Raw genomic sequence first — 26,107 nt, forward strand, 5'->3', positions numbered from 1 at the left:
CCTCCTTCACACCAACATTTCAAGGCCAATATCAAATTCAAGATCAAGTTCAAGGTTTTCTTGTTTTTTTATGTGCATTTTGTTTATGCATTTTATCAATTGTCATATAGGGCACCCCACGTTTTTAAGGCAGCTAGCTATTTTTGTAACATTGCCCCCCATTTAAGACTCGTGACTCCTGGCCGAGTTTGTTTTATTTTCCGGTTGATGGGAACATTTATATGGGGTTAAACGGTTAACATGTACTACTCGTGTTCCCTTCTTCAGTGGGGCTTTTACCTTATATATCAGGTCTGATATTTTATCTTCAACTATCGCTGGCCCCACCCAGTCGGATTGAAGCTTAGGGCACATACCCTTGCGACGACTAGGAGCGTATAGCCAAACCAAGTCACCTTTGTGAAATGTTACTGAATTTGATCGAAGGTCATACCTCTGTTTATAAGACTCCGCACTCAGTTTCAGATTCTGCCTGGCGATGTCGTGGACAGCTAGTAAGGTTTCTTGCAGCCATGACGCATAATCCGGTCTTGACATACGAAGGTTTAGAGGGCTGCCAAACTGCAGATCACTCGGTAGGCGTACTTCACGTCCAAACATTAGCTGAGAAGGAGAGACCTTAGTCGATTCATGATCTGCCACTCTGTACGCCCATAAAGCCAATGGTAATATCCTATCCCAGTTTCGTTGGTTATCACCTGTATATTTGGCCAAGTAGTCTAGGAGCGTCCTATTAAATCGTTCGACCATTCCATCCGACTGAGGGTGAAGGGCAGTTGTTCGAGTTTTATCTATGCCCAATATCTCCATAACAGCGCTAAATACATCCGATTCGAAGTTGCGGCCTTGGTCGGAATGGACAATAAACGGCAAGCCAAACCTGGAAAATACGTGCTCAACCAAAACATCTGCCACCACCTCGGCCGTTTGATTAGGTACACATATGCACTCTGGCCATTTCGTAAAATAATCCATGACTACCACTACGAATCGATTACCTCTTTCTGTCGTTGGTAAAGGCCCCAGGATATCGATACCTATCCTTTCAAATGGGGCGCCTATGTGACTGGGTTGAAGCTTTCCCACCGTCAGAGAAGATGGACCTTTTCGGGCAGCGCAAATATGACACCTGGAGCACCACAAATAAACGTCCTTACTTCTGCCTATCCAATAGAATCTCTTCCGGATTTTACATAACGTTTTTCGTTGGCCCAAGTGACCACCTGTCGGTGAGTTATGGAAGAATTCGATTATTTTGTTGGAACATCGGCGAGGAATAACAACGAGTTCATACTGTTGTTTTGTCGAATTGGATTCATAATAAGTCATAATCAGCAATTCTTGTCGCAAGGAGAGTTGAGGGAAAAGATGCCAGTAGGCTTTTACATCTGGATCTTCCGACATGGTAGCACCTTTTTCGGGGCGATGTTGTTCAATTACCCACTTCTTTACCTTGTTAATTACCGGATCGTTATCTTGTTCCTCACGCAAACTGCGGCCCTCCAGTTGGATTGTAAAAATCGTGGATGGATCTTTACCTTCGGCCCTACTACAAGCTACGCAATCTCCGCAAGGTCTCCGAGATAAGGCATCTGCATTTCCATGGCTTAATCCTTTACGGTGCTGGATTTTCATATTGTATTGCTGCAGTCTTTCAATCCATCTAGCTACCTGTCCCTCAGGTTCCTTAAAATTGAAAAGCCAACGTAGAGATGCGTGATCAGTTCGTAGAAGAAACTCTCGACCAAAAAGATAATGGTGAAAATGTTTTGTTGCTAGTACAACAGCTAGAAGCTCTTTTCTGGTAACACAATAATTTCTTTCTGCTCTATGAAAAGTTTTGCTGAAGTACTCAATGACCCGCTCGCTCCCGTCTTGCACTTGACTTAAAACTGCTCCCGCTCCACAATTCGAGGCGTCAGTATCCAACACAAATGGATCCTTTTCATTTGGAAACGCTAGAATAGGCGCGGTGGTGAGTTTTTGCTTTAATAACGTGAATGCTAAATCTGCTTCCAATGACCATTTAAACTTACGATGTAGCTCCGTCAGCTCTGTTAGTGGGCGAGCTATAGTAGAGAATCCTTCAACGAATTTTCGATAATACGAGCACAGCCCCAGGAATGATTTTATCTCGGTTTTATTTGAAGGTACCGGCCAATCGCTTACTTTATTTATTTTGGACGGATCTGCTCGTAGGCCACTTCGACCAACAACGTGGCCAAGATAGGTAACTTCAGGAAAGAAAAAGTTGCACTTTTGCGGACTAAGTTTTAGTCCAGCCTCCTTCAGCTTTCTAAAAACCATTCCAAGGTGTTCTATGTGCTCATCCACGCTGCGAGAATGCACGATTATGTCATCCAGATATATGAGAGTTGAACGCCAGGTAACATCTGCAAAGAGACCGTCCATTAACCTTTCGAAAGTGGCCGGGGCGTTAGTTAAACCAAACGGCATAACGTTGAACTCCCACAACCCCAACCCACATGTGAAAGCAGTTTTGGACCTAGAGTTCTCATCCATTTCCACCTGCCAGTACCCACTTTGTAAATCCATTGTGGAGAACCATAACGATCCATGCAAATTGGAAAGGATTTCGTCCATCCGTGGGAGTGGATATGAATCCTTACGAGTGACTTCATTCAAGCGCCGGTAGTCAACACAAAACCTGGACGATCCATCTTTCTTTTTTACCAAAACGACGGGCGAAGACCATGGGCTAGCAGATGGGCGAATTACACCACGCGCGCTCATATCGTTCACCAGGTCCTCAACTTCCTGCCTTTTAGCTAGTGGAACCCTACGAGCTGGTTGTTTTATAGGCCTGCAGTTCCCTGTATCGATCGAATGTTTCACTATATCCGTCTTTCCAAAGTCTAACGGTCCTCTAGAAAACACAATATTATACTCCCTGATGAGATTTGCAAACTTGAACATTTCATCTTGAGTCAATTCGGCAGACACATTTAGTTTCGTAAACACGCTCTCATTTGCATTAGCATCGTCCTCATAATCTATCACATACACCTCATCGAGCTCACCAATGATGGTACCAGGTTTCAATTGAATTTCGTGGCTGTTCAAATTTACCAACCTGATGCCTATTTCCGTGACATTCGCGTTTACGACTGTACGTCCAGCAAGAATTCCTCCTGGCAATGTTGACTCTGCACACCTGTCGACGATAGCATCTTCATTCTTCGGCTTAAAAGCACAGTTAGCTACTGCAAAAACATCACTCTTTGACGGCAACGAAAGTGATGTTAAAAGAAACACGAAGTTTTTACACATTTGTCGTGGAAGGTACAGAGGGACACTCCCCCATGTAAATTCCAACTTCATCTCAGATAAATTTATCGTGGTTTTCGATTTTCGCAGAAAATCTACGCCAAGTAAAGCTGGCATTCGTTCGTCAACCACTAGGAATTCGTGCTCATATGGAACGCTACCCATGCTAAACTTCACCAGAGCTGCTCCATTGACCATAAATACCTCTCCCGATGGACCTTTTAGGCGAGCATTAACCGTTACTACTTCCGTCATATTTCCCAAAAACTTGGAGGGTAACAACGACACCGATGCTCCCGTGTCTACTACTACCTCAACTGGTCTGTTGTCTATAAGGATAAAGGAATGTAAGTTGGTGTCTCCGACGGCTCCAATATCGATGGTAACTGGGGCAGGTTTGGGCGGAGTAGCTTCATCATTGGCAGAGGATATGGTGTTTTCCTTATTTATCACTGCGGACTCTATGGTAATAGAGTTTGAAGGCGGAGCGTTTGAAATAACCTCAGCTGGTAAAAGCTCCACTAAACCAGCGGGTATTCGTTTCCCGATTGGGGTAAGGATTCGTCTTCGTGCTTTGGCTGTTGCCTACGGTTACCCTTTCCACGCCTGCGGTTACGGTTACCATATGAGTTTTTACCTTCATCTACGACCGATGAGTTTGTGGTTTGTACGGAGTAAACATTTTTAGGACGATTTCTAGAGAACTGCGCTTCGAGGTCTTGGGCAATGCGCAGAGCTTCTGCGAGATTTCGAGGACGTCCAGCGATTACTAGCCCCTGCAACTGGGTCTCACGCAACCCATCGATAAACTGGTATTTTAGAATATCACCAACAATAGAATCGTTAGATCCGCGAAAGGCACTCATAGAAAGTCGTTCCAATTCTAAAGCAAAGTCTTCGATTGACTCGCGAGAACCCTGGGTGCGATGACGAAACTGAAGATAGCTTGAGCTGGTGTCTGGAGAAAAACGTTCTCGCATCAAATTTTTTTACCTGGTCAAAAGTAGGCGGTGGGTGAGATGGGATGGTACCATACAACCTGAGAGCTCGTCCACGCAAATTCGTCGTCACAGCCATTAGCTTATCTCTTGGGTTCCAGTCATAAAAGTTAGAGAGGTCTTCTACCTGCCTCTCATAATCGTTCCACGGAGTTGATCCATCATAAGTAGCTAGGACAAAAGGAGGGGCTCTCGATGGATACGGGTACTGAGGCGGAAAGAAAGACCATGGGGGCATAGGTGGTGGAAAGTCAAATGACTGATTATGGATACTGGGAGAGTTTCCTAAATTCTGTGCGGAGTTTGGTTGTGTGTCACCCTGCTCATTAACTGACCTTTGAGGTTCCATAGAATCGTTCGGAGCAGTCCCCCTAACTGATGGGGAAGGATCTTGGGGCTCTACCGCAGAATGAGGCATAGAAGGCCTTTGTGTTGAAGTAAGGCCGATAGCATCTCCTCCCTCGGAATCTAAAGGCCTGGAACAGTTTCCATTGTTATGGTGCGAACAGCGGCTGTCATTAGCCACACGATAACTCCACCCCGGCTGTATGAGAGAATAGGGACGCTTGAGGCTTTCGTTTAATTCCCGTATTTGCTTCATCATCTCGGCTTCCTTGGCCTCTTGCCTCTTTAATATTTCATTAAATTTTCCTTCCATGGTTTTTGCGAATGACTCAAACTGAACGTTGTTCTCTTTCCGACGACGTGGCATGGTTGAAATTACTGCGGAATTTCGATCGCTACACCCCACACCTGACACCAATGTAATAAAATTTGCCTTTATTAAATTTTATTTAGTAGTATACAAAATATAGTTTACAAAAGAAAAAGGGCAAACTGGTTCCCGAGAGGTTGTTTATTTTTGATTATTTAATCGGTGGAAGGGGGTGAAATGCAAGCCGGAGAACAAATTCGTGGCAGCGGTCGACGATGTTGATGACGGTAAAACGATGGCAGCGAATCAGCAAAAAATTAGGCGAAGGGCCAAACACAAAAAAAGCGATATCAGCAGATGAATCGGTAACGACGCACTCTATGTAGTGGAGCGAGAATTTCATTTGCTTGTTAAATAGCACGGCATTTGACTCGGCGGTCCACCACTTGGAATTTCAATCATCAAAAACCTAATTGTTCCTTGCTCTACACAAATCGAGATTCGAGGCGGAAAAAACAATGTTGATTGAGTTTGCGGTTAGAATCCGAAAAATCAACTGTCACCATTTTAACTTTTTGTCTACCATCCGCCCATGGATCATCCAAATAATTTTGCGTTTACGCTCAATCCATCACTAATTGAGTACATGATAGAGAATAACAGAGACAAGGTTATTCTCAATTTCTGTTATCCGACCAATTGCTCCATTAAGGTGTGGTTATTGTTTTTAGTACAGTGGGATTGTGAGTGATAACTCACAAAACCGAAAATAAAACAACTCCTTCTCTCATTAATCTCATTATCTATTGAGATTATTTACTCTCCTCCTTCACACCAACATTTCAAGGCCAATATCAAATTCAAGATCAAGTTCAAGGTTTTCTTGTTTTTTTATGTGCATTTTGTTTATGCATTTTATCAATTGTCATATAGGGCACCCCACGTTTTTAAGGCAGCTAGCTATTTTTGTAACAATACTTAATAATGCGTACGGTGGCACAGATCGTGTGTCGACGCTCGCAGTCGGCACGCGAATTGTTTGTTACTAATATAAAAAAACAGTGGTGCACATCTAAGCGTTTAAACAACCCTTAATGTTCGCACGCGTAGCATAGTGTGTAGTGTGTTCCGCTGCAAAGCAGAAGTTCGCGTGATCAAATCCAGAAGAGAGCAAAATAAAATAAAACAAGTAAGATCGGCGTTAAGTTCGGCCAGACCGAACTTTTTATACCCTACACCACATAACAATTAGTTTCCTTTCGTTTATGAAGAAGACTAAATACCAAATTTCAGCAAGTTTGGTAAAACAACGTGGCTAGTCTTCAAAATACCGAAAATCGGGAGGTACCGAAACTTGGGGCTATATCAAAATACTATATGTAGGCGTGGACCAATACCGACAAATTTCATATTTTAATAATTTTAGCCCTTATTATAACAAGGAAATGGCTGAAAATTGTAGTTAGTTTTCTTTGGAGCTATAAAACTTTTCCCCAGAAATTCGTTTCGATATAGCCACCATAGAAAGGTAACGCCCAAATTTCGACATTTTGAAAGTTTTAGCCACAATATCTTGCCGAAATTTGGTAATTTTTAGCCTTCTCTGGAGCTACAAAACTTTCCCCAGAAATTTTTTGCATAGGTTCATGTTTTGACATTTTTGGATTAGCCACAGTTTATTACCCAAATTGCTGAAATTCGAGTAAATCGATTAGTATACGATATGCGAATATAACTACCCAGCAAAATGTTCCATGTCATAAATGGCATTCAATCATGGGTGCAAGTGAGCTGGCAAGTCATCTTTTTAGCATCTTCATCGATGAATTTTATATGAGCGGGGACCCCAAAAGATGCTATTCATTTTTGGATCTAAAGCATGTCATTTACACCAATGCTTTGACATGTCATTTTCAATGGGTTTAAATGCTGATGAATAGATCGGATCTTTCACGACTTCTTTTGCATGGGTTCAAATGCTGATGAAAAAAATCGGATTTTTCACGACTTCCTCCGTTCTTGCTTATTCAGCTTGTACTCGCATAATAGCCTCTTGATTTAAATAGTATATTCCCTAACTCTTGAGTAATCTGATATACGAACTACTGGTTTGTGTTCGTATACCCTGAATGATGCACACATCTTAAGTGCAAGAAAAAAACCCTCGTCCTAACCTATTGTCCATAATTATGAATTATTAATTTTTCTTGTCATAACACCAATTTGTGTGACACAAATCCCCAGCATTTATGTAAAATTACTTTTCAGTTCATAGCCAGCCGCAGGGGGTTCATCGAACAAATCAAAAACGTGCAACTCTTTGGGAAATTTTAAATTGAATTGTGAAACAAGCGAGAGTAATGGCAATTTTCGTTCGTGTTTTTGGCAAAAGATGCGTCCGACAGGCTATTATTAAACTTTCACTTTCTTTGGTTTTTGATGTAAACTGAACCAAAAAGTGCATAACGGTGGTTGGAAGAAGATGCAACACCACGAATGCTGATGTTTCTTCGCCCGAAACCTCATTGGGAAGTCTGGTAGTTTAGATTGGTGTTGTTGGAGTTTTATGTGTGATGATGATTACGTTGTTCAATACTGTATGCAGTTGTTGTGAGGCCACACTGTAACTTAGCTTCCTTTTCAACTGGAAGTACATATTGTTGAAATTTCGTGCAAAATGTTGATGGTTGGTGGTTTCTTTCAATTTTCCTTTTTTTTTCTTTCTTTGGCATTTGCCATAATTTGCTTATTTGGTTATTAAACTTGGCTTAAAACATTAATTATGCAAAATAATGTAGATGATGACAATGGGGCTTCTGACAAAATGTAGTTAGTTGTTGTGGGGTATCAAACCAAACCCAGTTTATGGTATGGCTAAATCAATGGCTGCTTCACTAACAATGGATTAACTAATTGACAATTTTGTTCGCCAAGTTAACGAAGGAATGAATGAATGAATGAATAATAAAGACAAGTTGTTTGTTTTCCTTTTGGTTTTTTTATAATCTAATAAAATACCATAAAAAGTGGCAGCCAGCTTAACAATGGAAGCCAATGATTAGTTTCTTTTCCTTCTTCTTCTTTATTTTGGTTGGAAATATTTCCTCATTTGCAAAAATCAAGAGAAGAAATTATTAAAAAAACTGGTTAAAATTTGTGTCAATCTTAGGTTTTATTATGGTGAAATCCAGTTTGAAAATTGTCGATTTAATTATTTCCCTGAAATCCAAAAAAATTAAACACATGCTCTAAAATTCAAACATAGGGGTAAACGAAACACGTTTTAGTGGAAACGAGAAAAAAATCCGCCCTCCTCTAAGAATGAAACTTTAATTGCAATAAATTATAAAGCAATGTTGCCTTCAAGCATTTTCTTTTGTTTTGCCAACAAAACCCTGGCCTCTGAACAGCTGTGAGCTTGAATCGCAAAGAATGAACGTTAAAAAAGGCACAACAAAACGTTATACCGCATCCATTTGTCGTCTGTATTTGTTTTGTTGCACTTTACTCATTTCTGAGAAATGCGTGGGAATGACAAAAATACAAAATATGGAGGAGACCAAGCAATCAACCAACCGCCAAACAAAAACAGAACAACAGAAATAAGGTAACGAAACATCAAACTACTACTACTGGACACAAAGAATAAAATTCAATTTTATCCCATACTGGTTTTCTTGTTCGTTGAACGAAATGGAAGGCGAAAAACAAAATACCTTTTTATGTGGTATTTCATTTGTCAGTTGTATAGCTGAGTTTGCCAAAAGGGTTAAGGTGAACATACACACTTATAATCGCGCATTGTCTGCCCATACGCTTTGAGAACCCTTGACACCAAGAAGATACACAATGCAAAAGAAATTAGTGAAGAAGATGATTAAAAGAACTAATTCACGAGCTGGGATAAACACCACAGTACAATGCAGAGCTCTGGATGAAAATTATTGATTGATGAGTAGAATCTGCTCGATTTCGAGTGTATTTTACTCACACTCGAAAACGAGCAAAGCAAGTGCGCTCTTATTTTAGTTGCACTCCCTGCTCGAATTCGATCGGAAGTACTCCTGCGAGAGCACACATGCTTTGCTCCTTTTGGAGTGGGAGCAGTGTGACCAGATCTAAACAAAGTGTTGCATCTAAATCAGCGTTAAAATAGTGCTTAAAAAATGCTAAAAAAATATTAAAATGCTAATAATGCTGAATTTGAAAACGTTTTTATAACGAGTAGAAAAATAAATCAAATAGTATACTTTACTTTTCTATGCTACTCGAATAAGAGCGCACATGCTTTGTTCGTTTTAGAGTGGGAGCAAGGTGACTAGATCTAAACAAAGTGTTGAAGCTAAATCAGCGTTAAAATAGTTCTAAAAATGCTAAGAAATATTAAAATGCTAATAATGCTGAATTTAAAAACGTTTTTATACCCTACACCATAATATGGAGAGTATAATTTAATTTGTCATTCCGTTTGTAACATATTGAAATATTGTTGGAGACTCTATAAAGTATATATACATATTCTTGATCAGCATAAAAGTCTTAGTCGATTTGGTATTGAACAAGCAAGGACGTATCAGTCAGCTGTGCTGACGGAGAAATACCCTCAGCCACTGACCAAGAAAAAAAAAACAACAAAACCAAACCAAACACAATAATTATGCCGTATGTAAAATATAATGATTTTATATCACGAGTTTGCTTTAAAATCTGTAGGTAACTTAACGTGGGCTTATACCAAATCACTGACATATACCAAACATTTTTGGCAACCAAACTTCCTCATAAAGGACTCAAAATATTAAATTATGTTAAAATAAGTTTGAAAGATATTTTTGAAAAAGTTTTAGAGCTATCTTGCACAATATCCGACATGGTTTTGAAGCTTTTGGGTCATTATCTTAGGAAGTATAGACTTACTCCGGAACAAAATGTACCATTGTAAATGAGGCCGCTCCAACAATCTAATGAAAAAGAGTCAAAACGATGCGAGAGGAGCTCCTAAACTTCACTTTATCCGAATTTTGTGTGCGAGGTACCCGAGGGAGTGGACCGATATAGTCTATATTTCAATCCCAAACTGGGCTGAATGACATAATACGATGTGCAAAGCCTGCATCAGTCAAAAACTCCCTCCGTGGATTATCTTGCGGATTTGCCACTTTGGTTGGTGCCGTCAGGGTTTCTTGGAGCTTTTAGGCCAATATCTCAGGAATTATTGACTTACTCCGGCAAAAAATTGTACCGTCGTAAAGCAAGTCACAAAAAAAAACTTGCTGAAAAAAATTTCAAAACGATCCGTGAGGAGCTCTTATACTTCACTTTATCCGAATTTTGTGTGGGAGGTACTCGAAGGAGTGGACCGATACAATCCATATTCCAACCTGATACATGACTGAATGAAATAATACGATGTGCAAAGCCTGCACCAATCAGAAATTCCCTGCGAGGATTATCTTGCGGATTTGCCATTTTGGTTGGTGCCGTCAGAGTTTCTTGGAGCTTTTAGGCCAATATCTCAGGAAGTATGGACTTCCACAAGAAACAACTTGTACCGTCATAAAGGGAACCGCAAGGAAAACTTACTGAAAAAAATTGCAAAACCATCCGAGATGAGCCCTTAAACTTCACTTTATCCGAATTTTGTGTGGGAGGTACCCGAAGGAGTGGACAGATATAGTTCATATTCGAACCAGATCTATATCTGGATGGAATAATACGATGTGCAAAGTTTTGACCAAATCGATTGCTCCCTTCGAGAGTTATCGTTCGGACCATTTTACAGAAAAATTTTGAACTTTTATGGGGGACGTACCAGAATGAGTGCACCGATATGGCCCATCTTCGAACTTAAACTAAGTTTGGACAAAATATTACGATACGCAAAATTTGGTTCGAATCGGTGGAACTGTTCGAGAGTTATCGTGCGCACAAGCCAGACAGACATTTTTCGTATCAAAGTGTATATACCCCTCTAGCCTAAAGGCTGAGGGTATAAAAATGACTATAGGTTTCCACGTTTTTGATGTTTTCAGCCTCATTTTCATATCGAAATGCCTGAGAAATATGTCAGTACAGTCCCACGTCCTGATAGAACGGTACCGCCCGATTTCCGGTATTTGCTGGGTTTTTAATCTCATTATCACACCAAAATGGGTGAAATTTAATTTGCCTGCGTAGCGAACATTAGAGATGGTATTTACCGGATATTTATTTGGGTATTTATTTGGGTATTAATTATATTGAATAGCCAATGCAACATCTTACAACCAATTCTTGGGTATAGGTTGTGAAATCTTTTCAAAATGGACAGTTTTACAAATGTTGGGTAAAAACTGTTTAACTGTCGAACCACTTGACTTAAATCAATAGTATTAAAGGTATTGAAAATGGAGTACCTGGGTCCATGTTTTGATATAACCCCTCATATAGCCGTACCTCCCGATTTAAGGTATTTTTCACCTATTAGCAACATTTTACAATAATACTGACTGTAATTTGGTACAGTGAGTTCCCAATATGTATAAAATATCCTTGCTAAAAATTGTCGACATAGGTCTACGTACTTTGTAGCCCCAATATGGGTTTCTGAAATCGGGAGGTACGGTTATATTGGGGCTATATCAAAACGTGGACCCAAAGATCCCATTTTCAGTACCAGAAGTTATTTGATAAAGCAAAGATTTCAATCCAATTTTTGCAAACTACGTCAATTGGTTCGGAAGATAAATAGTTTTTACCCAACTTTTGAGTAAATACTCGAAATGGGGGTACCCTTATATGGGGGCTATTAGAAAACGTGGACCTATGTTGACAAATTTTTGCAAGGATATTTTCTAGATATTGAGAACTCACTGTGCCAAATTTCAGCCAATATGATTGTAAAATGTGGCTAATAGGTAAAAAATACCTTAAATTGGGAGGTACGGTCAAAACGTGGACCCAAAGATCCCATTTTCAGTACCAGAAGTTATTTGATAAAGCAAAGATTTCAGTCCACTTTTTGCAAGCTACGTCAATTGGTTCGGAAGATAAATAATTTTTACCCAACTTTTGGGTAAACACTCGAAATGGTGTTACCCTTATATGGGGGCTATTAGAAAACGTGGACCTATGTTGACAAATTTTTGCAAGGATATTTTCTACGTATTGATTAATCACTGATTAGTTCAACGATTAATTACCGCCTCACTCACGCCTTACTCAATGATTGTTTTTAGAAAACTGAAGAAAAAAGAGCAAAAATAATTCATACAATTTTTTCCTTTGCTCTTCGTTTGCTAGGTTGGTTAACTATGAGTTACAGAAAAAATGACTGCTTGTGGAAGAAAAAGTCGCAACAACAACAAAGCACGTTTGGCCGCATACCGCTTCTGCGTCCATACGCACAGCTTTTTATTATAAAATAGTGAGAGCCCTGTTGTTCCTCTCTTTGACAAAAATCCCCTCTCCACCCATTAAAAATATGTTCTAACATAAATTAAATAAAATTGAGACATGTTACAAAATCATGAAAAGTCAGTTTTTCTATTTTCTCCATAGCCAATAGTAGACTTCGACACACTATCACCCAGCAAAAATTCGGATCCTTTAGCCATTTTGTAACCCATTACAAAGTAATGTAAACAAAAATAAATACTTATATTACTCCTTACTAAGTTATGAGTACGGTGGCACAGAGCGTATGTGTACTACTACAAATTCCAGTGTTGTGTGTTCAACCTTCACCGTCGACCGGTTACTTTTCGTTAAAAAAAAACAAAGCATTTAAACAACCCTAAATGTTCTTTCGCCTGGCCTAGTGTATAGTGTGTTCGGCTACAAATCAGACGTTTGCAAATCAAATCAAATCCCGTAGCAAGCAAAATATAATACAAATAAAGTGTGTAGAAATTAAAAGAAATTCCAACCTCAACATTTCTAAAAATAGAAAAACATACATATGTTTTTAGCTTACTTTTTACTTCCAGTGGCCATACTATTTATTCTACGACCAGTAGAACCAGTTAATTAGTGCGACATGCCCTTGTTAAAATAATGGGATAGTAGGGGGTTTTGTAATTAGTTACGACTACTAAACTATAAAAACCCATTATTTGGTAAGAATTTTTGCTGGGCAGTTTTGAAACGGATTTAGTGCACTTTTATGAAAAAATGTTCGATAAAGTCTGGAATCAAATATTTACTTAACGATTAGAGAAATAATTATTCAGCTGGATTTCGATATTGACGATATTCAAGTTGACCATAGGGCCTCCAATGAGAGGAAACTCATAGACCTTCGCCACTTGCTGTCTGCACTCTACGGCTTGTTTAGGAAATGCCCGAAGATGTCCCGATGATGAAACGTATCAATCCATAACACCGACCATTGCATTATTGATGAAGTCATTCTTTTACGTCCCTGTACCAATATTTTTGTTTTTGTCAACTTCAACTTTAAACGTTGCAAATATAGAATTCAACTTAAGTTTTGGCGAACAAATAAAGAACAAGAAAAAACGGCACTGTTTTTTTTTTCTTTCCTCATCATGAATGAAGGAGACAAAAAAACAAAGAATTACGCAGAATATTTTAACAAAAGAGAAATTAAATAAAGGAACAGGTGTTTTAGTTTTTCCTTTTGTTGGTTCAGTTGAAAGTACATTTCAATGGTATTCGACAAGCTCCAAGACAGTAGAATAGTTCTTAAACATTTTTGTTAATCATTTTTTTGTTTATGAGAGAAAGGTATACAAAATTACCCTTGGCGGTTCAATTCTTGAGCAGATGTGGTTGCTACACCTGCTAAATTCCATAGGGTATGACTTAAAAATGACGTAATTTCCCCTAAACCTGACTATAAGTATCTATATACATATTTCGTTAATCCATGTTGTTCAAACTCCGTTTAAACAACATATTATGTCCTAGAATTTATTTACTTTTAATAAACTGAATTAAGAATTATAACGTTATACGAAAAAACTAATTCCAATTGTTTTATTTCTCTTCTCATTCCACCGCAAATTATTCCTCATTGGCTATGAGGAATAATTAATAAAAATATACAGTCCACTACTTTCTGCTCGTTTCTGTTGTTTTATATCTTGGCTCTACCAACAAAACATCAACTATATTCACATGTGTTGTCGAAAAAATCCAGCTTTATTGTCTGCAATTTGTTCTATGGCATGTATTTGCCATAGTTTGATTCGCATTTTCTTGAGGGCCTCTAATGTAATATAAGATCAAGCTGTTGTTCTTTGGTGCTTCTGGATTAGGGATAGGTAATGGAAAGCAACAATCGCTTTTTTGACTTTTCGATCTTTGTCTAAAACTAAAAATGCGATTTTTAGGTTGGCGATAATTTCAGTTGTCCTAAAACTCGACTTTCGACCGCAGCATATCGATTATTCGTCGATTTTCGATTTTTTTGTGAAAATGTAAAACCGCCAAGTCAACAATCTATGCGCAACTCGGAAATCGATCACAAGATAATGAATTATGCGATTTTCCCACCAGACAACAGTCGACTAGGATTTTTAGACTTTTTGACTGCAACAAGTCGATTAATTGAAAGATGACTTACCTATCCCTATTCTGGATTGTCCATGAAAATATTCTCGATAATTTTTTGAAAGCCCTTGAAAAATGTTCTATCTTGGACAATAAAATTTTTAAATTTGAACCCACGTACTTGAAAACGTATCAAAAAATGTTGTCACGGCGTGTTAGCGTTCAAAGCCAAAACTCATAACTTCAAAGGCAGCGCAAAAAAGCGTTTGTCGTGAAGAAAATACATTTCTGTGGCCAAGTATCCGCGTAAATGTACAAAACACATTTGCATTTGAAAAACGATAAGTTCTAGGACAGAGAAGCCATTACATAGTCGATACGTCCGAAGATTTGCTTTACCACCAATGAAACCAGGTAACGTAATTTGGTGACTATGTGGGTTCGAGTCCTTGGCTTTCCTTTTTCACTTGCAAATAATTTCCGATCATCAAGCTTAACTCTAAACCAGAAAATTAATAAAAAATCATTAAAAATGATCTTCGCCCTTGCAGGCAAAATTTCAAAAAATAAAAAAAAACAGACTGAGCCCGGCTGGGATTTGAACCCACGTCCTTGAAAACATATCAAAAAATGTTGTCACGGCGTGTTAGCGTTCAAAGCCAAAACTCATAACTTCAAAGGCAGCGCAAAAAAGCGTTTGTCGTGAAGAAAATACATTTCTGTGGCCAAGTATCCGCGTAAATGTACAAAACACATTTGCATTTGAAAAACGATAAGTTCTAGGACAGAGAAGCCATTACATAGTCGATACGTCCGAAGATTTGCTTTACCACCAATGAAACCAGGTAACGTAATTTGGTGACTATGTGGGTTCGAGCCCTTGGCTTTCCTTTTTCACTTGCAAATAATTTCAGATCATTAAGCTTAACTCTAAACGAGAAAATTAATAAAAAATCATTAAAAAAATTATCTTCGCCCTAACAGGCAAAATTTCAAAAAATAAAACAGGCTGAGCCCGGCTGGGATTTGAACCCACGTCCTTGAAAACATATCAAAAAATGTTGTCACGGCGTGTTAGCGTTCAAAGCCAAAACTCATAACTTCAAAGGCATCGCAAAAAAGCGTTTGTCATGAAGAAAATACATTTCTGTGGCCAAGTATCCGCGTAAATGTACAAAACACATTTGCATTTGAAAAACGATAAGTTCTAGGACAGAGAAGCCATTACATAGTCGATACGTCCGAAGATTTGCTTTACCACCAATGAAACCAGGTAACGTAATTTGGTGACTATGTGGGTTCAAGTCCTTGGCTTTCCTTCTTCACTTGCAAATAATTTCAGATCATTAAGCTTAACTCTAAACGAGAAAATTAATAAAAACAAGAGATATTTGCAACAAAATTTTTTCCAGTTTCAGCAATGCTATGTCTAAGTCTTAAATTGTTGGTTTTCAAATAAGTATCATTTAAACAAAACAACACCCAAAATCAAGGCATTGTTTTAATTTTTTTTCCTAACAAATTTTAGCATTCAAAAAACGCAACACCACATTCAAATTACAACAATTTTATGATATTTTGGTGTTTTTTTGCTCAAGTTGTTGCTGTTCAAAAGTTTCAAACTTTAAGGTTAATTTCACTTGGCATTGAATTGAAAGTTATACAATTGCAATAAGATTTTGGTGTTTGGGACAGACAGACTGATAAAAAAACTGGCTAACCAAAACAAACAAACCGATGTACAGATAGAGGGACAGACAAATCCATTTACCAACCAGTCAAATAATGAATCGTCTGCGGCTAGATTAACAATGGAATCAACAACAAATCACTGGTCACACGATGTGACGAATTGTAATTATGTCGTTTTGGCTGGGCGTGTTAACGGACAGCTCGCTAGCTCAGCACCGATACCAAATACCAAATATTTTTTATGTACGAGTATTTTCCTGTCAGGCCTGCTGCTGTGGTGGCTGTCATAGCTGTTCACATTACATTACACGGTTATGGATCATGTTTTGAATAAAGAAAATAAAATAAAAAACTATGTCTTACGGCTGGATAATTTGTTGTTTGTTAAGAGAAATACATAATAATTTTGTTGGGGGTAGGGAGGTTAACAAGACCTGAATACCAAAAATATTTGGTAAAAAAGCAAAACAAAACTTATATAATATTTGTAAAAGAAAAAAGCCTTTGGATAAAAAGAAAATAGAGAAATAAATGGTAAAACATTTTAAAGGATTTCATTTGCCAATTAACAAAAATACCAGAGATATTTAAAACTAATTTTGTGATTGTTTTTGCATTTTTTGTTTATTTTCCTGATTTTTTAGCTTTAGTCTTCAGGCATTTTCGACCAAGTCCATAAAAACAACAAAATAAAATAAAAAGCCATCAATCTTAACAACAACCAGAAAAATGTTTTGCCTCATTGTAAAACAACAAAAAAATTGTGATAATCTGTATCTCTACCATTGGATAAATCAATAAAATCCTCATCATAAAGAAAGAGAAAAAAACTTAATAGCTTTTTTTTGCCATTTGCCGACATCCATCCGATCCGGACGACCGGATTTACATACATATTCCTAGAGAATTATTTGAACGCTTGGTGGGCATCAAAATGATTGTTAAAATGGATCCTGATGAAATGATTACACTGCGGGTGCAGTATCTTGTCGATACAGATCCACTCGATTGTACATCAATGTATCCGATACCGACACGAGCACCCACCTACGCTTTTGCCAGCACCATGCCATTGGCAACACAATTGGGCACCATACTGCGTATATTGAATGCACCGCAAAGGGTAAGAATTAGAAAAAAAGAAAAATATTTGAATAAATATAGCCAAAATTAAAAACTGTAATTTAAAAAATATAATTGAATATGAAAAATAAGCAAAAAGTACGGTTGAGAAATTTATTTTATATGAATTATTTTATTCTCCAAAAATTGACATTAATGAAAAATATAGAAAAAGTAGAACTCACAGAATAATTATCCCTCTTCGTAAGATTAAATCGGTTTCAGCGTGTCTTTCTGATTGTTGCGCTCGATACCATTCAAAGGGTTCAAAATATTTGTATTTGAAGAAATATTAAATGTTCAAAATGTCTAATATTTCTTCCATGCTTAGATAAAATTCTAAGATGGACTTATCGGCTGAGCCTTCTGGTACCTTCCACACAAAAATTTTAACTGTTTGCGCTTAAATCCGATTTACGCTACTTATTGAATAATTTGGAAGGTTATACAGCAAGTAGTTCTTGTAGTTCTCATAGAAAGGGTATGTACAATTTCTTTATTAGGGAAGTCCATTTTTTCCTAGATAAGAGCTCCTAAAAACCATATATACTTTTAGAAACTTTAGACCATACGGTTACATAGGTATTTCTCTCAAACACACCAAGCACTCTCGGTGTAGACGAAGTATTTAAATACCTCCAAATGGTACAAACATATGGGAGTTCCCAAGGTGGGGTGATATCTGCGGAACTGGCAATACAGACAAAGAATATATATTTTGATTTCGTTCCATCCATTTATTACTTTTAACGATAGAAATTATACATATAAAATGTGTGTTTTTCTTACCATTTCCCAAATGAATTATAGCTTTTTTACACAAATATTTTTTTTTTGAAGTTTATAATTTTTATGATATCCCGAGGAGTATATTTCATTTTATTTTATTTTTTTTTTCAAAAAATATAAATTTTTTCGAAATTTTTTTTCTTACATTTTGTTCAAAAAAAATTTTCATAAAAATTTGTTTTTTTTTTTTGTATTTTATAGTTTTTTATTAGGTTTCTTACCATTTTTAATATGGAGGCGTATATAAAAACACAAAAACACTCACATTTTGATGAAAATTAGTTTAAAAAAAACTCTGTAACACATCGAACTAATCATTTGCGACCATATAAAATATATATGTATATTCTTGATCAGTATAAAATTCTAAGACGATCTAGCCATGTCCGTCTGTCGTAATTACTCTAGCGTTCTCCATATCTGAGCTAGTGCGCTATATTTTTGCACCCGAGTGTATTTTTTCCATAGGCAGGTCAAGTTCGAAGTGGGCTATATCGGTCCACGTTTTGGTATAGCCCTCACGTAACGGTACCTCCCGATTTTCGGTTTTTTTTGAGGATTTTGGCTACAATTTTTAAGCATAGTACACACTGACCAACAAAACTGACAGTTATCGGGGTCTATTTCGTTTAAATCAAAGTCTAGCTGAATAATTACTTTCCAGATCTCTAAATAATACTTTAAATATTGCATTTCAACAGTTTTTAGCTAAACAAAAGTGTTTATTTGCCAGAAAATTGTCCTTAAAGTAAGTTGACTGTCAGTTTTGACTGATAGTGTGTACTCCCCTTTAACCGAACTACACAAAACATCTCCACCAAAATCCGTCAATATAGGTCCATGCTTTTGTATACTCCCATATAACGGTACATCCCGATTTTCGGGTTTTTGAGGATTTTAACTACAATTTGTAACCAATTTGTAACTACAAATTTTAACTGAGCTATCTGTAATTAGACGTTTGAAGTTCCCAGTGGTCACAAAACATATCCACCGAAAGCTGTAAACATAGGTCCATGTTTTGGTATGGCCTCCCCATTTAACGGTATGTCCCGATTTCCGGTATTTTGAGGATTTTCGCTGCAATTTTTAGTCGTCACAAAACTCTCCTCCAAAAATTGTCAACGTAGGTCAACGTAGGTCCTCCCGATTTTTGGTATTTTGTGGATTTTAGCTAAATTTTATGACCGTACTACCTGTAGTTTGCCTTTTGAAGTTCACAGTGGTCACAAAAATTCTCCACTAAAAATTGTAAACATAGGTCCATGTTTTGGTATAGCCCCCATATAACGGTACCTCCCGATTTTTGGTATTTTGAGGATTTTAACAACAATTTTTGACCAGTGGTCACAAAACTTCTCCACCAACAATTATCAACATAGGTCCACACTTTGATTTATCCCCATATACGGTTGTCAACCGATTAAAGACATTTATTCTATATGCGTTTTCAACCTTATTTAGTTATCAGTGGTCACCGAATATCTCCGCCTCAAATTATGGACAGAATAGAAAATAATTATTCCGTTTTAGTTCAGATTATTTGGCCGAGCCGAACTTAAAGCCTGTTTACTTGTTTTTTTTATTTATGCTAATAAAATAACCATGATCGGTTTCAAAAAATTCGGATCTGTTTGACATTGTGTAACCCATTACAAAGTAATGTAAACAAAAATAACTACTTATATTACTTCTTACTAAGTTAAAGGCACGGTGGCTCAGAACTTGTGTGTCCGACTACAAACCCGAGGGTCATGTGTTCAACGCTCACCGTCGCTCGAGTACTTTTTGTTAAAAAAGAAAAACAAAGAAAAGTTGGTGGTGCACATGAAAGTACATGCAAGCGTTTAAACAAACCTTAATGTTCGTACGCGTGGCAGAGTGTGTAGTGAAGTTCGCATAATCGGTATAACCAAGCAACATTGGTGTATATTGTGTCACTTCTTTTAACGATAGCATCTCGTATAACCTTTTCCAGCAGGATGTTGAAGAGATCTCCTTGTCTGAAATCTTTTTAGTTGTATGCACAGATTTACAGAGAATACAGAACGCAAAGGGTGATAATATAAGGTCTGTCTGGTTACCCTAAAATGTGTAACAATTTGTACAAATTGTTGCTGGAAGTCGTCTGTTAACACAAAAAGTCAGCAAAAGAGAGCGATTCGAGAGAGACATTTTGACACTTCTTTTACTGAGAGTTTGAAATTCTTGCTGGACAAATTTCTTCTAACAAGCAATTGCAACTCTTCTTCCTGCAAACAATAAATCAGCAGCAAAATAGCAAGCCTAATGATATTGTTTTTTTGTAGAATAATGTTGCAAAGTGGAAACATCCATTTTTGGGTCATTTTATTTTTAATAAAATACAACATTTTTGCTTCCTTTAGTTCCTTTATTGGCCGACAAATTGTTCTGTTTTGCCAAGTCAGTTGATTGCATGCTGGCTTTTGCTGGGAAGGTGTCTGTTTACTTGTTACAATTTTCTAGCAAAAGAGAATAAAAACTCCTTGCTCTCTGGCAAAGTTCTTGCTGGGAAAGTAACCAGACAGACCTATAGATACGACTTCTTTACAGCAGACCTTATTTTCATTCCACAAAATGGTATTAGGGATTTCAAAAATGTTTAATTTATCCAACGAAACTGTTTCATTTGTTCAATAAAACTGGTGCATTAATTTTTGGAGCAAACCAAAAATATCAATTTTTTCGAATTTTTTTTTAAAGATGTTTGCGTACTTTTTTTAAGCACATAATATTTAGCATCATTTAAATACTCACATAATTTTCTTAAATTTAAAGAAATAAAAAGTGTCATTAAATTAGTGAAATCCGTTTCATTTATGCAATGAAACCAAAAATCATTAAATTTTAGGTAACTTAAAGTTTCATAGCATGAATGTTATTAATGTAAAATTTCATAGCATCAATGAAAAATAACACTGTGCGACAACAAAAAAAATGACAAGGAAAATCGAGTAGATTATGAAAGTAGAGCTAAAAATATGAGACACGTGTATCGGCGTTTTTAAAGTTTACGTCGGAAATATTCGAATTAAGATATTTTGGAATCCTTGCATTTCAGGTATATAGTGTCTTTGGCAACTTTACTCAGGAGGGTATGGCGAATATTTTTGATATAAATTTTAACCCTCATGCGGTTCATCAAAGGGGTCTTTTTTGTCCTTTTTTTGAAAATCTTTCAAAAACTCCTTAAAAATGTGATCATAGTTAATTACGTAAATGCCACCAAAGTAGGAGTGAGTCCCATCATTGTAGTTTTTTGGACCACACCAAATTGTACATGTGAGAGCCCATATGACACCTATATTTTCACTGGACCATAGCCGTAGACCTCTAATGTATTTTCACATACAATATAAGCAACCAATGGCTTATCCTAAATACGTAATTTATGTTAAAAGTATTAAAAATACGTAATTTTGGCAGGTCCGATCTGGGTTTTCTATATTTTTTAAATATATATTCACCACAAATGTTTTTAAAGCTATTTAAATTGAACACACAACATCTTCTGTATGAATTCATAACGAAAAACCATCAATAAGATATTTATATTTTTTAATCACAACGACAATCTGGTTAAAGATTTTAAAATACGGCCCTAAACCCTACACCAAAAACAAGGGCTGCTAAGAATGTTGTACGTTATGGTTACAGATTTCTTTTATTCAGAGACTCATAATGAAATTTCATTTGGAACATTTCTTTCTTTAACAATTTTCCCAAAAAGTAAAGGATTTTGCTAGATTTTGATCCAGTATGGAATTATGTAAAATTAACAGTCCAAAATTAAAACATATAATTTCATCCTAATGTATATAAATTTGTAATCTAATTTTTTTAAGGAAATAGTGTACATAGATCTATGGTTTATTTTGAAACTCATAGTGAAATTTTGTGTAGAACTTTTCATTTTTTGACACTTTTCACCTATAACCAAGTTTTATATTACTTCCATGTATCAACTAGAAAAAAGAAGGAAAAAATGTTCATCAAAAAAATTGGGAAATACTTTCATGTTTTTTCAGCAAAATTGATACTGATATTTTCATCCTATAAAATGTAAATAAACATTTCATTTCTTTGGTGACCTAAAGTGAAATTTGATGAAGAATATTTTTGTCTCTGACATCATCTCTCTAAAATTATGTTTTGTGGGACAATTTTGAATAAACTCAGATGAAGTCCGACTTTAACCCTAAAACGTGTTTTTAATTTTTAGAGATTCCTGGCGATTAGACAAGAGTTACAGATTTGGTGAATTCTGAGACCTATAGTAAAATTTTATGGCGAACAATTTTGTAGAATATTTGATTTTGATATGAGTTTTTGAAAGATTTTCAAAAAAAGGACAAAAAAGACCCCTTTGATGAACCGCACGAGGGTAAAAATTTCTATCAAAAATATTCGCCATACCCTCCTGAGTAAAGTTGCCAAAGACACTATATACCTGAAATGCAAGGATTCCAAGATATCTTAATTCGAATATTTCGAAGAAATTAAAAATGGGCGAAACTTGCCCCGCCTATTTTGGTTACTTTCCGACGTAAACTTTAAAAATGCCGATACACGTGTCTCATATTTTTAGCTCTACTTTCATAATCTACGCGATTTTTCCCATCATTTTGAAAAAAAATTGAATTTTGTTGCACAGTGTAATCAATGAAACCCGTTCATTGATACATCGAAGCATTTTTCTTTCAGTGTGTTGGGCCCAAAATATTCTTCTTTCCAATTTTGATATAAAAATCGCCTAGGAAAATTTTAATGTCATGGGCAGGACAATGGTCATATGTTGTATTGTGAAAATTTATGTATGCAGTTGGTATAATTTTTCAGTTAAATATTTAAATCATTCCGTTTAAATCTAGACCACAATTTATATTGAGAACATGTGGCAAAGGACATCAGACACCTAGAAGAATATTTTTGTCTGGGTTCTCTGCGTGAACTTTATGTCCACTAAATGTCCACATTTTGGAAATTTTCTTTTCTATCAAAAGCTGTTACATTCAAAATAAACATTTAAAATTTGTTATGTATCGCCATCTAAAATTCAGATGGCCTCCATTAATATCTTTCAATGTTCGTGATTAATTTGGACATCATTTTGGGCATGCCATTCTAAAATGACTTTTCTTGCTAATTGATTAAATTTGCTTGAAGCGTCAAAATTAAAATTGAAAATTTGAATAGTTGTTTTTTGTTCCTTGGGTCAGACAACCATAAAGATATAGTTCGCCTTAATAGATGCTAATTAGTTTTAAGAATATAACACACAAACATGTGTACATATCAATTTGAATGTGTGGATTTAATATGTTATCATTAGCACACATTTGTAAAATGATATTGTCTAGTTGAATTAACGCTTTGGAATAAAAGCGTGGTTTGAGAACGGTTAAATCATAATTAAGACAAAAAATACATGAAAATTCAGAATAGAACTAGTTTTGCATAATAGAATTGGGTCTGAACCAATAATAGCAAAGATATTTGAGGAAATTGTGACACAATAGAGCCATAAAAATGTCCTGAAAGTATCATTGAGCGGCGTTTCTAATTCCAAGGATCAGTAATTTGATTAGCCTTTATCATAAAAGAATCCAAACTAAAGCCCTATTTTATAGTATTTTGCGTTTAGTTTACTCTTACGGTTTGGATGCCTCAGAATCTAAAAATATGCCCACAATTATTTTCATAAGATTTTTTTTTAAATTCTCTGATCTCAAAATTGATTAATCCACGTGTAATGGGGTTAAAATCACTTTATGAAACTCCAAACAAAATACATACATACAACCGGATAAAATTTCACATGTTCAAAAAGTTGTACAAAAACTGGTTTCTTTGCCTTGCGTTTCGCTTATCACAATGTGACGAAATAAGACAAATTACATTTAAATTTAATTATAAATTCGAATAGACGCTTTTGTCCTCCTCCCTGAGGCGGTACTTGTGATCACTTTTTTCGGGTTTTGTGTATTTAATTATTCATTCATTTGGTTTCGAATCATTTTGTCGATTTGTTTTTTTTCTTTGTTTCTGTACTTTGTTGGTGATCAATTTCTGACAGCCGGTTATTGGACTTTGTTGTTTTTGTGTCACTTTAAGCCGGTTGTTGTTGTTGTTGGTGTTACAAATCAGGTTCTTTGATGCGAAAATTATGCAGAATAAAATGCGGTTAAGTATACAAATGATAACAGTAACTGAATAAAAATTATAAACAAAAACAAAGAAATCAAATGCAAATAACCATAACAATGTAATTTTGGATTATTTTTAACCACAAATTGGCCACAAAAAAAGAACAAGAAAGATTTTGAAGGTGGCGGTTGCGTATTATTTTTAAAGTCGTAATGGAATTGGATAACTGATTCAGAGATACATATCCGAATCAGATGATTCACATCAATTAAGCGATATCCTATTTTCAGTAGCGTTTGGTGAATCCCAGGTCTTTAAATACTATTCAGTTTATATATGGCGCCTAAAAGCACGCACATTCAAGGTCCTGAAGAACAATGTTAAAATTGGTCTGTTCCTTTACGTTTAAAAATGGTAAAAGCGATAAAAGTAGAAAAAATTGTGAACTGCTCTCATATTGCATATTGCTTTTATAATATACTAGCTGAACCCGGTGCGCTTCGCAACCCGACTAAGGTGAAATATACGTTAATTTACAGGTTCCATTTATCAAGATCAAGTCTTGTAGGCTATTTCGTCAGATTAGGGGTACATCTCCCCTGAAGCTACTCTGTCCTATAAAGAAATTCGTTTTATTAGGAATGACACTAAGCTCGAGTGCTTCAACCATGAGGATAATTATAAATTATTTTCATATTTTATCCTATGGTAGTAACGTTGTCCAAGTCCATCCTATTATGGCAACTTAAATGGTTCTTAGAATAACTCTCACTTGTATTTCATATTTTCACTTCAGCTCTTATTCCCGAAATTCATATTTCTCACACTTATAGTGAGTCTGATGTAATGTCCAGCTTACTCTGTCCTTATAGGCTATCCCTAAAGACCAAATCGAATCGTCTATAAATTTAATTAAAGTTAGTTACTTGGATCCTATTGGAGTTACTTGTCTCCCTTTGACTAACCACCTTCATAAATTCCTATAAGATTGATTCCTACCGAGGTTGATATTTCTCAAGCATAAAGTGAGTCTGATATATTAAGTTTATTTTTAATGCATTATGTGGTACCTTCCCCATGCCACTACTCTCTTACCTTATCATTAGTGATATTATAAACTATGACTGTTGACAATTCTCGATAATAAGGCAGAAATATTAATTTTTGTAGTTTGGTCCTATGGGGTTACTTCCCCCGCCAATTCCTAACATGATTTTTTGCTCGTTTAGATTGGTTTGACCATAACTTCTTATGAGTTCAAAGCAATTCAAGTTTTTAGTGATTCAAATTGATGATATTTGATATTAGCAGCACAAAGGGAAAACTGCTCCCCTTGACCCCACCCCGCTTATTTTGTAAGAGATGACACGCAAATACTTCCACATTATTTTTTATTTAATTTCCCGTTAGAGACGAGCTTACATACCATATACCAATTTATATAGCCTATGTTACTTTCAGGCGATGTTAGAATATACTCCCAAAATTTCAGAAAAATCTGTTCAGCGGTTTTGGAGTTATTAAGGCACAAACAAACAATTTTCTATTTTATATATAGATACTAAGTAATGAGTAAAATAAAATAAATAAATAAATAGCCATATAAAATGTTGAGAAATGGCAAAAAGCTAAAAAACTTAGCAAACAATTTTTGTTGGCAAAATTACGAAGAGTTGGTGGAGCACATGTAAGCGTTTAAGCAACACTTAATGTTCGTACTCGTGGCACAGTATGTACTGTGTGTGGCTGCAAGTCGGAAGTTCGCATGTTCAAAAAATTACGAAGAGTTGGTGGAGCACATGTAAGCGTTTTAGCACCCCTTAATGTTCGTACTCGTGGCACATTATGTACTGTGTGTGGCTGCAAATCGGAAGTTCGCATATTCCAGTAGAGAGCAAAA

At 36.3% G+C, this 26,107-nt stretch overlaps 1 protein-coding gene across 31 annotated transcripts in view; it reads left to right on the forward strand.

Annotated features, from left to right (window-relative positions):
• Fhos (Formin homology 2 domain containing) overlaps positions 1-26,107 on the forward strand; it is a 319,001-nt gene that overhangs the window by 188,465 nt on the left and 104,429 nt on the right. For 6 of the 31 annotated variants that reach the window (XR_012412385.1, XM_073981781.1, XM_073981783.1 and 3 more), the window contains exon 3: positions 16,773-17,251. The exons of the other annotated variants lie outside the window; for them this stretch is intronic. Coding sequence is in view for 5 of the 6 variants with exons in the window: in XM_073981781.1 (XP_073837882.1) it covers positions 17,063-17,251 (189 nt within the window). In the remaining variant the exon portion in view is untranslated. The remainder of the gene's footprint in view (positions 1-16,772; positions 17,252-26,107) is intronic. 31 annotated transcript variants of the gene reach the window in all.

This window comes from Musca autumnalis, unplaced genomic scaffold, assembly GCF_047663935.1.
Source record: "Musca autumnalis isolate F117 unplaced genomic scaffold, ASM4766393v1 scaffold_4, whole genome shotgun sequence".
Classification (NCBI taxonomy): domain Eukaryota; kingdom Metazoa; phylum Arthropoda; class Insecta; order Diptera; family Muscidae; genus Musca; species Musca autumnalis.